At 36.4% G+C, this 14,966-nt stretch overlaps 1 protein-coding gene across 2 annotated transcripts in view; it reads left to right on the top strand.

Annotated features, from left to right (window-relative positions):
- The window catches only part of RAB3GAP1 (RAB3 GTPase activating protein catalytic subunit 1), a 119,220-nt gene that overhangs the window by 90,811 nt on the left and 13,443 nt on the right, over positions 1-14,966 (top strand). For both annotated transcript variants that reach the window (XM_024764103.1, XM_024764104.1), the window contains 2 exons: positions 4,153-4,290; positions 7,994-8,221. In XM_024764103.1, coding sequence (XP_024619871.1) covers positions 4,153-4,290; positions 7,994-8,221 — 366 coding nt within the window. The remainder of the gene's footprint in view (positions 1-4,152; positions 4,291-7,993; positions 8,222-14,966) is intronic.

Here is a 14,966-nt window from a genome sequence, read left to right as displayed (position 1 = left end):
CCCCCCGCCGTGTCCACATGTCTGTTCTCTACATCTACGTCTCTATTCCTGCCCTACGAATAGGTTCATCTGTACCGTTTTTCTAGATTCCACATATATGCGTTAATATATGGTATTTCTGGCTTACTTCACTCTGTATGACAGACTCTAGGCTATTATTCTTTTTATTTTTTAGGCTATTATTCTTTTGAGGACCTTTTCTTATATGAGACCTAAGAGGCTAGTATCGCTTCTCAGGCTGCAAGGATTGACTTAAAGGTTTTTTAACCAGTTTTCATATTTTGAGATGGGTTGATCAGTTGTAATAATTGTGCAGTGGGATGTTGGGATGATTGCTTGATAATTTTAAACGTGGATTCTCTTAACTTTTTTTCCCATGCTTATATTGTTTCTTTGCCAGGTGGCTGTCATTAGTTTTGTTTGTTTGTTTGACAGGCCTTATCTTTTTGCTTCTTTATATTATTTTAAAAGTAATTATATTTTAGATACTTCATCACTAACTGTTAGTACTAGGACAGACTATTCTAATGCTAGAAACCAAGTGTATATTTTTCGAATTTTGTTGGCGTGCATGCAGTTGGTATTGAGGTCTTGTGGCATAGACTGGGATGTAGGAATCTAGCGGAGCTAGATTTGTAGCCTGGCACCACCCTTATTTTTAGCTAGTATTGCTAGTAGAGGCTATGTTTCCTTTCTGAGCCTTGTTTTTCTCTCTTAAAAAAAGTTTGCATTTTCTAGAATTTTATATAAATTTTATGTAATTACAGTATGGTTTTTGTGTGTGTGTGAATTCTTTTAGCATAATTATTTTGAGATTCATATATGTTGTTGTGTGTATCAGTAGTTCATTCATTTTTATTGCTTAGTAGTGTTCCTCAGCATGGATATAGCACAGTTCATCTATTCACTTTTTGATAGACTTTCCAAAAATGGGCATAAGGAAGCTTTTTATCTTGATTGTAGTGACTGCTTCATGGGTATGTAGTTAACAGATGTACCCTTTAAATTACTGTATGTTGATTATACTTCAAAAAATACTGTTTAAAAATTTGTCATATGATCAGTGGTTGACAAGAAGAAAAAAATGAAAGTATTTGTCTTGTTCTAATGTATCTTCAGTTTGAAAACCCTGCCTATTTATTTAATAAATATTAAATACTTTAAAAGCCAATAATAGTTTGTATTACTTTGGGTTGTTCAGGGTTAAATTACATATCGTATTTAAAGATATTTGGCATGTAAGTGTTCAGTGAAGTTTAATATTTTATGTGCTTTCTTTTTCCAAGTTTTAATTTACAGTACTCCCTATTTTTAATGAACTTGTTGCATATATGTTGGTTTGATTGGGTTAATGAAGAGTCAGAGGAAGTTGTTCTGGAAGCTCAAGCTTTATTTTTCTTCAGAATGCTATGTCTTCCTCATTTATTTCAGATGCTTTACTTTCCACATTCAAATTTGTAATCCAAGTCTGGAATAATTTAAATTTACTTTTCTCTCAACATGCATCTTATGTATTTAGAAATTAATTTTTGTCTTACCTTTAGGTAAATCGGGGCAAATTTTTAATCTGTTTTACTTTCTTACTTTAAAGTTAATCTTATTTGAATTATAACCATTGTATGTGTACTTATAGAAAATGTTTGGAATTCAAAATGATCCCAGTTGAAACCATTATAATTTCAGACTTTACAAATTAGCTTAAAATGTGCTGTTAATCCATTGCCATTTCACCAAAAAGAAAAAGTAAATAATAAGGCTTTATATAGGTCCCACTTCTAAGAATTTAAATTACTCCCTTATTCCTTTCATGTAGACTTAGGTCAACCTAAAATTTATGGCTAGGAAAGGCTTAAAAATTTTTCTCAGCATTTTAGAGCCGGGGCTAGAAGAGAAATTTGTAGAGAATCTGTTAAAGCAGGAGTTCTTAGGTAGTGGATTAGATTCAAACTAATAGTTCTCAAAGCCAGCGTTAGATAGACGTCCTAGATTCTCCCTTCAGTTTGTCACTTGAGAGTTTGCCACTTCGATGATGTTGGGCAAGATGCTATCTCTGCATCCGGTTTCACCACATGTAAAATGCACTGATGACTTCTCAGTGATTAGCGATGAGATCATGTGTATGAGAAAGCTTTGGGCATATTCAGAAATGGTACATATAAGAATGTGTGGCCCTCATGCTCTTTGCTGCTTGTATTCCTCTTGATCAAGTTTTTCACTTACAGTTGGCCGGAGTTCCCAGGTGGGAGGGGTAGTCAGTATCCCTTCAGTATCTCCTCCCTTCCCTCAGGAGGCTAAAGAACAATGAAAAGGAGTTCCTTTTTAATGGAAATAATGAGGGCCTCTGCTCCTGAGTATACTGCTTCATTGGAGATTCATGTTATTTTTGAATCTGAGGAATTTTGATATCATAGGGAAAGTAGAGTAAAAAACTTAAAATACAACCTAAGTATTTTGTCTCTAATTGCAAGTGTTTATTGAGCTTGTGCCAGGATCTATTCTTCACAACAGTGAGTCACATAAAGCTGGAGTAATTGCCCCAGGTTATACAGCTGGGATTCAAATACAGTCATGTTGTTTCTAGAGCCCAAACTCTTAACCAGTCTGTCATACTGTCTTACCAATTATTATTCAACCCCAAGTATCAGGGTGAGACTTTGAAAGTGATGCATGTTCATCGTAGAGAAAGCAAAACAAAAGCTCGTATTTCCATAATCCAGAGATAATCACTGTTAAAGTAGTTCCTCCCCATTTTTTGCTATATCAAACCATTTCCGTTATTGTACATTCAGATTCTTTCCAGTTTTCACACTGTTATAAATAATACTACAGTGATATTTCTAGAAGTGGAATTCTTGGGTCAGAGGGCATGATCATAAATGCTTGCCATGTATTGATTTCCAGATTGTTGTCTGGGAAGATTTATATTCTCTCCAGCACTGTTTGTAAGTGCCCTTGTAGGTTTGTTTCAAAAATGAGAATGATATAAGAAAAAAGTTACTTTCTTTTGTTTGTTGCTGTGTTTTGAATGCCATACCTTTACCATGCTTCTACTTTATTTCTGACAGATATCTGCAAAAATTATTTATCTCTGTGGAAGTGGTTCTCAACTGGGGAGTGTGTTTTGCCTCCCAGGGGTATTTGGCAAGGTCTGGAAACATTTTTGATTGTCATGAGGTGGAGTGGTACTACAGGCAGTAGTGGGCAGAGGCCAGAGATATGCTGCAAAACATCCTACAATGCATAGAACAGGCACCACGACAGAATTATTCAGTCTAAACTGTCAGTAGTACTGAGGCTAAGAAAACTTGCTTTTATAGTAAGCTCCTGAAATCTAGAAGGAATCTATTTATTGACAAGACACACACTTCTGCTAGGTCTTTAGGAATAAAGGAGTTCATGTTTTTCTGGCTTTAACAACAAAGCAGGCAAGATTTGTTTGGTTAGTCTCTGGGTTGTTGAGTTCTTCATATTTCAAATATAAAATCTAATGGAATCAATTCTCAGAGAACTTTCCTAAACCCCCCTGAACAGTTTTGAAATGTTTTCTGTCTCTCTCTTAATGATTCTACAGTTGTATTTTCCTTTAGATTTGCCTTAGCTGCTGTTTTATTTGGGGTTACCATTAAAATATATAATGTCTCTGATTCCCCAAAGTAAAAAACAACTTCTTGTGGGAATTGGTAATTTGAATGTGTTTGGAACATAAACTCAAAGCTACTCCTCCAACATAAAATATAGTTATTTGGGGTTCAATTCTTTTCAGTTTTCTTCTCTTACTAGGTATAATAAAAACCTTGTTGCAACTAATAATGGCATTCATAAAAATATCTTAGGACTTCATTTCTTTATCATTAATAGGCAGGAAGATGTTCAGTGCATCCAGTTCCTCTCTTAGCTATGGTCAAGGAAACATGATAATCTTATCTGTTGGCTGGCGGGGCGGGGTGGGGGGCAGTGCACTGACAGTCATACTTATTCTTCTTGTTACTTTTTCACGTAGGTTCCAGAAAACTTGCAAATTTCTCTGAATTCTTTTAAATACATATCTTGTGACTGCTATAGCTGAAATAATTGTTGTCTTTGTTCTATTTTTATAGTTCTGCTTTCTCTAAAAACAGCTATTCACGAGCTTTGTCCTTTTGTGCTTCGCAGGAACCAGCACCTATGACAGAAGATCTGCTAGAAGAGCAGTCGGAGGTTCTAGCTAAATTGGGTACATCGGCAGAAGGGGCTCACCTCCGAGCACGCATGCAGAGTGCCTGTCTGCTCTCAGATATGGAGTCTTTTAAGGTGGGTCACGTTATCAGAGCTCGGGAGTCTATTTTGAGCTATTCTGGGATGAAGCTGTGAAAGTCACTCTGTAAAGTGGTGTGAAGGCCTGCATGTCTTTTTTTTTTTTTATTAAATGTTTAAATTTCATTCGTAGTTACAACACCCTACCTCCATCCCCTAAAGGTCATAGTCAGACTTGCTTCTTGAGTTTAAAAAAGAAAAGAACAATCTTTTTTAAAAAGATGATTCTATTTTTTTAAAATAAATTTATTTTATTTATTTTTGGCTGCATTGGTTGGGTCTTCGTTGCTACACGCGGCCTTTCTCTGGTTGTTGTGAGCGGGGGCTACTCTTTGATGTGGTGCATGGGCTTCTCATTGCGGTGGCTTCTCTTGTGGCAGAGCACGGGCTCTAGGCATGTGGGCTTTAGTAGTTGTGGCGCGTGGGCTCTAGAGCGCAGGCTCAGTAGTTGTGGTGCCCGGGCTTAGTTGCTCTGCAGCATGTGGGATCTTCCCGGACCAGGGCTCAAACCCGTGTCCCCTGCATTGGCAGGCGGATTCTTAACCACTGCATCACCAGGGAAGTCTGAAAAGAATAATCTTTGAATAATGGTTGGAAGTTGAGAACTGAATCATTTCTATATGAGGATTGGGAAGTTTTCTTCCTTTAGGTATGTTCAGTCAATTTAATGCAAGGTTTTTAGAAATCCTTAGGATTTAACATAGGCTGCTTCATTCAGCAAACCTTTGGTTACCTGCTTTGTGACAGGCACTGTGATTAGGTAATTAAGAAGTACAATGTTTATCCTCAGTTAACAGTCTATTGAGGTTGTGGGAGGAGATACGTAAATAATTACTGTGTGATGAGTTCTCTTAGGAGAGCAAGGTCAAAAAGGTGACTGACTGTACTGAGTGGAGGTCATGGAAAATTTTTCAGAAGCATCACAGTTTAGGATGAATAGGCATTTGCTACCTGGAGAAGAATATTTTAGGCTTAGATACAGGCCTGTATCTAGAACACAAAGGATTCAGAGAATGGTGACACTTAGCTTATTAATTTAAAAACCAAGTGATGAAGAAAGTCTTTCTGGATTATTGAAAGCAGAGGCAAATCCATGTACATCTACATCAAAAAAAAAAAAAAAAATGGGTAGCTCAGTGGGCCACAGGGCTTCCTTTTCCTATTATTGATACTCTGAACTGTCTCCCATCCCCAGACTTTCTTCCTTAACCTACTGCTACCTGTGATGGCCTCCATTTCTTCATTCCACAGCTCCTACTCAGTCCTGTTTTTGTGCTAGGTAGGCCAGCCTGAGTTTGATATTTCAACATAAACACCCCGTGAAAACCTATGCTACTTTCATCTTCCCTGCTAGCAGAGAGCGACAATAAAAGGGAGTCTTTATTCCCTGCTTGTGTTCCCCCATCTTTCCTAAAAGAAGAAATCTTCAGTAAACCTCTCGAGCTGTATTTTTCCATAGAGATTAGAAAGATACAGAAAATCTTTGAGTTCTGTTCTGCTGTGAGGCAAGAAAAAGAGATGTGTTTTAAAGCAGATAGTTGGTACAGTGGATAAAGAGAAGCCAATTGGCTCTCAGGGTATGTGTTAAATCAAAAAGTTAGAGGAGGGAATTGGCTTAGGGTGTGTGTGCACAGTAGGAAGTACTAGCCTCCATAGCAGCTATTTTTTTTACCTGACCTTTAGCTGCCTTCATATTCATCTGTCTCTATTCTGCTGCAGTGTCCTTGTAGAAGCATGTACAGGAGGAAATTCCAAATTGGAGCTGTAAAAGCTTTTCCCCATAGAAACCTTTGCTCCTCAAGGTGCTATATAATTCCTTTAACACGGTGCTTCAGCAAAACTGTGGTTCGTTAGACTCTTTTGGACTAACCTGGATAATGTAAAAATCTCTTCAATAACATTGTTTTAACCAGAAAATAGATTATATGACAAATAACCAACTTACACATCTGCCCATATGTGGGAATCAGATAGTATATTTTAGGAAATACGTAGTCATGCTAAAATAGGTATGGTTGCCTTTCCCTTTTTGTATAGGGATGACTTGGTATTAGGGGCCATGGGAGAGTCCCCAGAGCTTTGTATAAATGCTGATAGGTATATGAGGCACCTACACTGCACAGTTCCAGAAGGACAGGGCCTGTTCTCGAGCATGCCCTTGCAGTATATACCTATAAGAGTAGAAAGAAGATCAGCCATAGCTGAAGTGAGTCTTGAGCCTCTCCTAGTAGCGCTGTGTTCTGTCTGGTATAATAAAGATAACCAGAAGGAAGAATTCTGGTGTGAACTGTCTTTCTTTAACCCATTCTGTAGTACAAGAGTTCAGTCTTGTTTTCTTTTTCAGGTTCATTCTCTTCACTCAAGGCCTATCTCTCAGTTTCCTGAGATGTTTTCATGAGGGTGTGGTGTTGCCTGGTTAATATCCAGTCTTAGTACATGAATCCTGAATCATGCAGTAATCTTGACCCATTGCAGTTCACACCAGTTTTTTGTTGCTGTGATGCCGTAGCCCTTAGAAGTTTATGTTGTTGGCTGTCAGTTAAGAACCCTCCTGATTTCTCATCCCTTTGGGGATTTCCTAAAATTGGTGGGGATGATTATACTGGCAGCCAGTAAGCTCAATAAGGAGAAGTTGGTAGTTTTGCTCTTCAAATTTAAGACTAACCATTCTCGTCATGTTGGTTTTCATTTTGGTGTGAGGTTAATTTAATTTAAAAAGAAAGAAAATGACCATATGCTTAACACTTTTTAGTAATGCTTACATCACTTACTGTTTCAGGCAATTAAATATAGTACTCATAGCAGGATGAATATGTTGTGGTAGAGAATTATAACCAAAAAGGTATGTGTTTAATATGTGTACACATATCCTTTGAATATTAAGGGGATGATATATATGCCCATCCTTAATACTCTACTAATATATTACTGGGCACTGGCAAAAAGACCTCCATGCCTTACCACTAACACTGTAAAGCCTCTCCCTTTTTTTTCAGGCTTGAATGTAGAAGTACTTAAAGGATTTTGGCATGCCTCATTGTTAATTCTATGGAATTATCCACTAAATAAAACTTAATTAGTTTGGTTTCAGAAGCCTGAAAAACAGTGATTTTAATTCCAATTCCTTAGTGGCACAAAAGCAGATTTTAATTCCAATTCCGTAATGGCACAAAAGCAGTTTATGTAATGGTAACTTGTTATATAAAGCATGAGAATTTGATGGCTGAATAGAACATTTTTGAGGTTAGCTGATATTTATTGCAGTATCAGTATTGACTTATCGAGGAAAAAAAGAGCAGAACTTTTCCATCATTGGGTTATTATTCTGATCATGTTGTGTATTATTTAATTTACTTGACTTGAGCTTATTGATACTTTTCTAAGTATTGAGTAGTTATTATACTATAATTTTAAATTAACTTATAGTCTGAGATTTATTTTCACTTTACATCAAATTTTTATTTCCAAATTCATCAAATGAAAATGTTTTCTTTTTCTATAAAATGGGGGCAGCAAAAATAAAGTACTTTTGGTGCTTTAACATCTGACCTGATTTAAAGGTGACATTGTAACTCAAGTCACATACTAGATTTTGTAAAGGTTGGTCTTTTTGTGAAAGTGAAAGTATGATTTTTGAAAACAGGTTTATCAATAACTGTTGATTTTTATTTGATTCTGCTGAATTTTTTGTCTGTTTTAGGCAGCTAATCCAGGTTGTTTTCTGGAAGATTTTGTGAGGTGGTACTCACCCCGGGATTACATTGAAGAGGAAGTGATTGATGAAAAGGGCAACATGGTTCTGAAAGGAGAACTGAGCGCCCGAATGAAGATTCCAAGCAATATGTGGGTAGAAGCCTGGGAAACAGCTAAGCCAATTCCCGCTAGAAGGCAAAGGAGACTCTTTGATGATACACGGGAAGCAGAAAAGGTAACTGACGTTTGAGTATACTGCTAATTGTTGTTCTAGTATTTTAAAAACTATGATAGATATGAAAGCTTTGGACATACTTGAGAAGCAAAGCATTGAAATGTAATGAACCTTTTACATATTGAATATTCACATTTAAGATTTTAGAACTGGTTACAGGTAGTCCAAAGAATAAGACATGCATATTTTACATAGAATGGTTACCATTGGACCATCTCACAGCATATGTCAAAAGCCTTAAAAATGATCATGTCTTTTGACTTAGCAGTTCTACTGCCAAAAAACTGTATTAAAGGAATAATGAGAGATACATAAAGATCAGTGTTCAAGAATGATGTTCAAAAAGTTTCATAGTGAAAAAGTAGATACAGCCAACATTTCCAAAAATAAGGCTTTGTTTAATAAATTATGATATATCATTTAGTAGACTGCGTTGCAATTATTAAAAAAAACATTGGAGTTCTGGAGAATATTGGCAGCCACCTGATATCAAGTTGTCCCACATACCCTTCTACCCACCCAACTCCCAAAAGACCCCATGAAATTAAGTAGAGTACAGAAATCCATGCTGTCAGCATTACTACAGTTAGAGATTACAGTGATCTTTGAATTAACTAAGTAAGTAGAGAAATAAGCCAGATTCCAGTGGATTTCCCACCGTTGTAAGCCTGTGGGTGTAGAGAGTATGGACAGGGAGTCTTAAGAAGAAATGCTGAGGGATACAGAAGACTTAAATGCAGCCCAGTCACTCCAGAAAGATTGCTCCTAACACTAAGTGTCAAAATACTCAACACAGGTAGGGCTTGAGAGTTAACAGCACTGGCTACAGGGACGTGGCTTGACAGTAAGCAGGACCAGAAGTGGACACTCAGAGAGACTCTGCCTTAGGACGAACCAGGTAGATAAGTGGGAATGATATACCCCTTAGAGATAAAGCATTGATGGGAACGAAGGAAACAAGGGGAAGATTAAAGATTCTGTAGGAATGAAAGAGAAATAAGACATATCAACCTCCCTCATCTCCCGCCATCCATTAAAGAAATTATGCAGAAGAGGGCACTTTTGAACTGTGACATGACCAATAATAGTAAAGAGCAGACCACATCTATATGAAACTACTATAAAAAACGGAAAGCACAAATTGGATCATTTCAGCTAATAAAAACATTTCCCAGAAAACTGACCACAAAGCAGAAGAAAATTGTAACATGACAGTCCAAACTGAGTCAAATATTCTCAAACAAGTATGGGGGATATGAAAAATCATGTTTAATTAGAAATACTAAAAACAAGAGCACAAATGAATCCAAAACCCCACAAAGAAATGAAACTACTGTTGATTTAACTCAGGATAGAAGTATAAGAAAAAGACAACCATATCAAAAACAAAGACTAAATTACATGGCACCCACAGAAGAATAGGTTCATATTTAAATTTAATAAAAGGCATTGAGGAAAAGCAGCAAAACAGCCAAGAGAAAATGAGATAAAGGAGTAAAGGGACTGGGGAGAAAATAGAAAAATGAAAGATAGGTAGAGTAGGAATAATACTCATTTTATCAGAGTCCTTGAAGCAGAAAAATCAGAGCACTAGAACAGAACTAATAAAACTGCAATTTAAGAAAACTTTCTGGTTATGAAAGAAAACCCAAATTTACACATTGAAAGGGCTCACTGGGTACAGGGGAAAGTGGACTAGGAGTAGTGAGCTCCAAATTATGTCACTGTAATACTACTAGACCTTAAATATTTTAAAAACAAAAACAAGAAACTCAGACCCTGCAGGCAAAAACATGAAAATAATTTACAAGGGAAAGAGAACGAGAGAGTTGTCAGATTTCTCAACAGCAGGGCAGTGTGGAGCAGAGTTTTCAAGAAGTATAAGGAAAAAATACACACTAAAGATTTTACATTCCACTGAGATGTCCAGGTAGTGAAGGCTATAAAAAATGTTTTCTCTGAGATTTTGCCCATATAACTGTATACGTGTGCCCTTCCTGAGGAGTCCACTACAGCTGCCCCAGTCCAATAGAACTTCCTGCAGTGTTCAGAATGGTTATAGCTATGCTGTCCAAAATGGTAGCCCCTGGCCATATGTGGCTTTAATGAGCACTTGAAATGTGGCTTGTATAACATAGGAACTGGATTTCTAAATGGCTGCATTTGGCTAGTGGCTGCCTTATTGAACAACATAGTATAGGAGGATGAACTTACCCAACCAAGAGATGACTAGGGAAACTTTGGCAAAGGGCTTATGGGTGAGCATTTCATTTATTTAATTTTAGAGCTAAGACTAAAACTAGATGGGGACTTGGGTAGAAGAAGCATATGTAAAAACTGTATATTAGGGCGGCAAAGTAGAGAGAATGCAGCTATAAAAGTTAGGATGGAAAAAGAAGGAGGAAAGTAGAATGAAATCATTGACTGTTACACAGATAATAAGTGGTAAGCAAAGGATACCATTTAAAATTATCAGACCAGTTCATAAAATAGATAAAGATATAAGTGAATTAAGGGCAGCATAAAAGGTATTAATACAAGGTTATATACTAGAATAAAAATATAAACCTTCCTAAGTACAATGGAAAAATTATTCAAAAGCAAACAACACACACCAAATAGAGTAACACACATAATAAAAATCTTATCACATGCAGAGTAATTACAGTATAAGATAGTCATATAAAACCCAACTCTGCTGTCAACAAGGCATTCTGTTATTCTTTTTATGAAGTAACTATAACAATGTACCTAAACCTGTAGCCTTCAGAAAGGCTACAAAGTAAACAATGGACAGAGATTTACCAGGTAAATGAAAACGTTAAAAAAGCAGGAGTTTTAATCCTAATGCCAGACAAAATAGAATTGAAGCAGAAAAGCATTAAATGAGATACACAAGGATGCTTTATAGTCTAAAAGTGATATTTCACAATGAGGATATATAGTTGTTAATGTTTATGTACTAGATAACACGGTAACCATTTGTATAAAACAGAAACCATGGGAGATGCAAAAAGAAATAGATCAAAACACACTAATAACAGAGGACTTTTAACACACTCAATACAAGACAGGTAAACAAAACTAAGAAAAGATCTAAACAAGATAATAAGGTTGATCTTTTAGATGTATCTCAAACACTATACCTTGATAATAGAAACTGTACTTTCTTTTCAAGCACACATGGAACATTCACAAAAACTGATAGTAGGGACTTCCCTGGTGGTGCAGTGGTTAAGAATCCACCTGCCAATGCAAGGGACACAGGTTCAAGCCCTGGTCTGGGAAGATAACCACATGCCGTGGAGCAACTAAGCCCATGCGCCACAACTATTGAGCCTGAGCTCTAGAGCCCGCGAGTCACAACTACTGAGCCCGTGGGCCACAACAACTGAAGCCCGCACACCAAGAGCCCATGCTCCGCTACAAGAGAAGCCACCTCAATGAGAAGCCTATGCACCACAACAAAGAGTAGCCCCTGCTCACTGCAACTAGAGAAAGCCCGTGTGCAGCAACGAAGACCCAATGCAGCACCCCCAAAAAAGAAAAAAAAATTTATACAAAGAAACAAAAACAAAAAACTGATAGTATATTAGGGCACAAAGAAAACATCAGTGGGTTTCATAGTGGCAATAAGACCAATACTCTGATCTCTGCAATAAAGCTAGTAATTAAAAGTTAAAAACCCTAGGCCTTCCAACTGGAAATTTAAACAGCACTGAGGTGAAAGGGGAAATACAAAGAGGAACTATAGAATTCCTGAAAAATAATGATGATGAAAATACTGCATAACAGAGCCTATAGGATATATTTAAGAAGCGATCAAAGGAAAATCCATAGCCCTAAATACCTACATCAAGAAAAAGCAAAAGAGGTGGTGCAGTGGTTAAGAATCCGCCTGCCGGTGCAGGGGACACGGGTTCAATCTCTGGTCCGCGAAGATCCCACATGCTGCGGAGCAACTAAGTCTGCGCCACAACTACTGAGCCTGCACTCTAGAGCCCGCGAGCCACAATTACTGAAGCCCGTGCACCTAGAGCCTGTGCTCCGCAACAAGAGAAGCCACCACAATGAGAAGCCTGTACGCTGCAACTAGAGAAAGCCCACACACAGCAATGAAGACCCAATGTAGCCAAAAATAAATAATAAAATAAATTTATTTAAAAAATTATTTAAAAAAGCAAAAGAATGAAAATTATTGGATTAATAAATTCCTAACTCAAAAACCTAGAAAAAGAACAACAAAGTAAAACCAGATGAAAATTAAGGAAGGGCAGTCATAAAGATAAAATGCAGATAACAGTGAGGTAGAGAACAGAAAAACAGATCAAATTAATCTGGTTTAAAAAAAAAATCAAAGTAGATAAGCCGTTGGCTACCTTAATCACAAAAGAAAGGGAAAAAAGCATGCATATGCAAAATAAATGATGAAAAGGGCAAATGACTATTGATTCAGAGGAAGTATTTTTTTAAACATACTGAAAATTTGAAAACTGAGATGAAATGGATAACTTCTTAGGAAAATGCAGTGTACCAAAACTGACCCCAGTAAAGACAAAGTATATATAAACAGACCAGTTTCCAAAGAAGAAATAGAGACAGTTATCAAGGAATAACCCTGTAAAAAAGCACCAGGCCTAGATGGTTTCACAGGGGAATAGAGAGACCATGTAGTTCCAATGCTGCACAAATTGTTTCAATGCATAGTAATTGAAGGAAATTTTGCAGAATCTTTTTATGAAGTAACTATAACAATGTACCTAAACCTGATAGAGACAGCATACAAAAAAAAAGTTACAGACCAGTAATAAGAAATTGAATGCAAAAATGCTAAGTGAACAGACTCTATTATCACTTTAAGAAAATAACACATGTTGATTGAATGCAAGGATGATTATTTGGAACTCTATTTATACAGTATAATTGACTGGATTAACAAGTCTAAGTAGAAAATTGTATCATTATGAAGCAGAGGCATAGGAGCTAAAAAGAAAAACACTTTGCAGATTATGTGGCAGTATACTGGAAAAAATCTAAAGAATCATTGTTAAAACTAATTCAAGCAAAAGAATTCAGCAAGGTAGCAGGATATAAAGTTAATATACAACTAGTAGCACTCATGTACACAAATAATAGCTATTCTGAAGATGTGAATGTCATTATCTTTTCACTATAAGAAGAAAAGCCATTAAAATACTTGGGAATAAACTTTAACAAGAAATCTTTGAAATCTGAATAAAGAAAACAAAACGCTCCTGAAAAACACAGTTGAACAAATAGAAAGATAACCCTTGTTCCTGGTTAGGAAGTCTCAATATCATTAAGGTCAGTTCTACCTAAATCAATTTATAAATTTAATGCAATCCCAATAAAAACACGAAAAGGCTTTATTATGGAGCCAGACAAGTTGGTACTAAAGTTCATATGGAGAAATAAAAATGCAAGTTAGGACTCAGGGGTTTGGAGAGAAGACGTTAATGGATTTCTTTTTGGGGTGCTGCAAATGTTATAAAATTGATTGTGGTTTTTGGTTGTACAACTCTGTAAATATACCTAAAACCACTGAATTGTACACTTTAAGTGGGTGAATTGTTGTTTAAAAAGCACATCCAGGAATAGCTAAGAACAGGTTGAAAAGAAAGAGCTATGGGGGAAGGGAGGGAAAGGGTGGCAACTAACCCAACCAGATTTTAAAGCACAGTACAAAGCCTCACTATTTAAATAATGTGATACTGGCGCAAAAATAGCTCAGTGAAACAGAATGGAAAAGTCCATAACTACATGTGGAAATCTACTATATGATGAAGATGGCATCTCAATCACTGGGGTATAGATGGCCTTTTTAATAAATGGTCTTGAGATAACAATAACCTTTTGGAAAAAGATAAATTAGTTCTCTCTCATATACCATAGACAAGAATGGACTGAAGATGAAGCTGTAGGAGCACTAGAAGAAAACATGGGTGAATTCCTCTGTAACCTGAATTTAGAGAAAGGAGTCAAAACCGAGATGCAGTTAAAAATGTGATTGATAGAATTTGTTTTAAAAAAAAAAACTCTTGCATGACAAAAAGAAAAGTAAATTCAAAAGACAAATGATAAACCGAGAGAAATATTTGTAAACTGGGAGAATATGTATTGCAGATAAAGGGCCAAATACTATAGAAAAATGGTCAGGAGATATGAGTAGAGAACTCACCATGAAAAGGATAATTACCCTTAAACCTATCAAAAGATGTTCAACTTCATTCATGATAAGAGAAATGCAAATTAAAACTGTACTGAGATAACCATTTCTCACAATCAGATTGGCAAAAATTCAAAAGCTTGATAAATAGTGAGGCCATGAGGCACCAGGCCCTCTCATACAGTACTGGTAAGAGGCTAGATGGTCCAGGCCCTTGTGGAGGGGAATTTGGCAGTATTTAACAAAATTTACATATGCATTTACCCTTTCACTTAAAGCAATCCCATTTCTAGGACTTTTCAACAGAACAAAAATACAGATGCATTAAGTTATTCATTGCTGCATTACTTGTAATTACAAAATAAGGAAACTATCTACATGCCCAAGCTTAGGAGCTTTGTGGAATACACTGTAGTTCATCTGCATAACTGAGTACTATGTAGCGGTTTAAAAAAGAAAAAGAAAAAAGGAGAAAAACCTTTATTAACTGATAGAAACCAGCTTCTAGGATATGTTTTTAAGAGAGAAGTATAAAAGTGTATAAAAGTAAAGTATAAA

The sequence above is a fragment of the Neophocaena asiaeorientalis genome, unplaced genomic scaffold, assembly GCF_003031525.2.
Source record: "Neophocaena asiaeorientalis asiaeorientalis breed wild unplaced genomic scaffold, Neophocaena_asiaeorientalis_V1.1 scaffold102, whole genome shotgun sequence".
NCBI lineage: Eukaryota > Metazoa > Chordata > Mammalia > Artiodactyla > Phocoenidae > Neophocaena > Neophocaena asiaeorientalis.
This window is presented reverse-complemented; position numbering and strand designations above follow the sequence as displayed.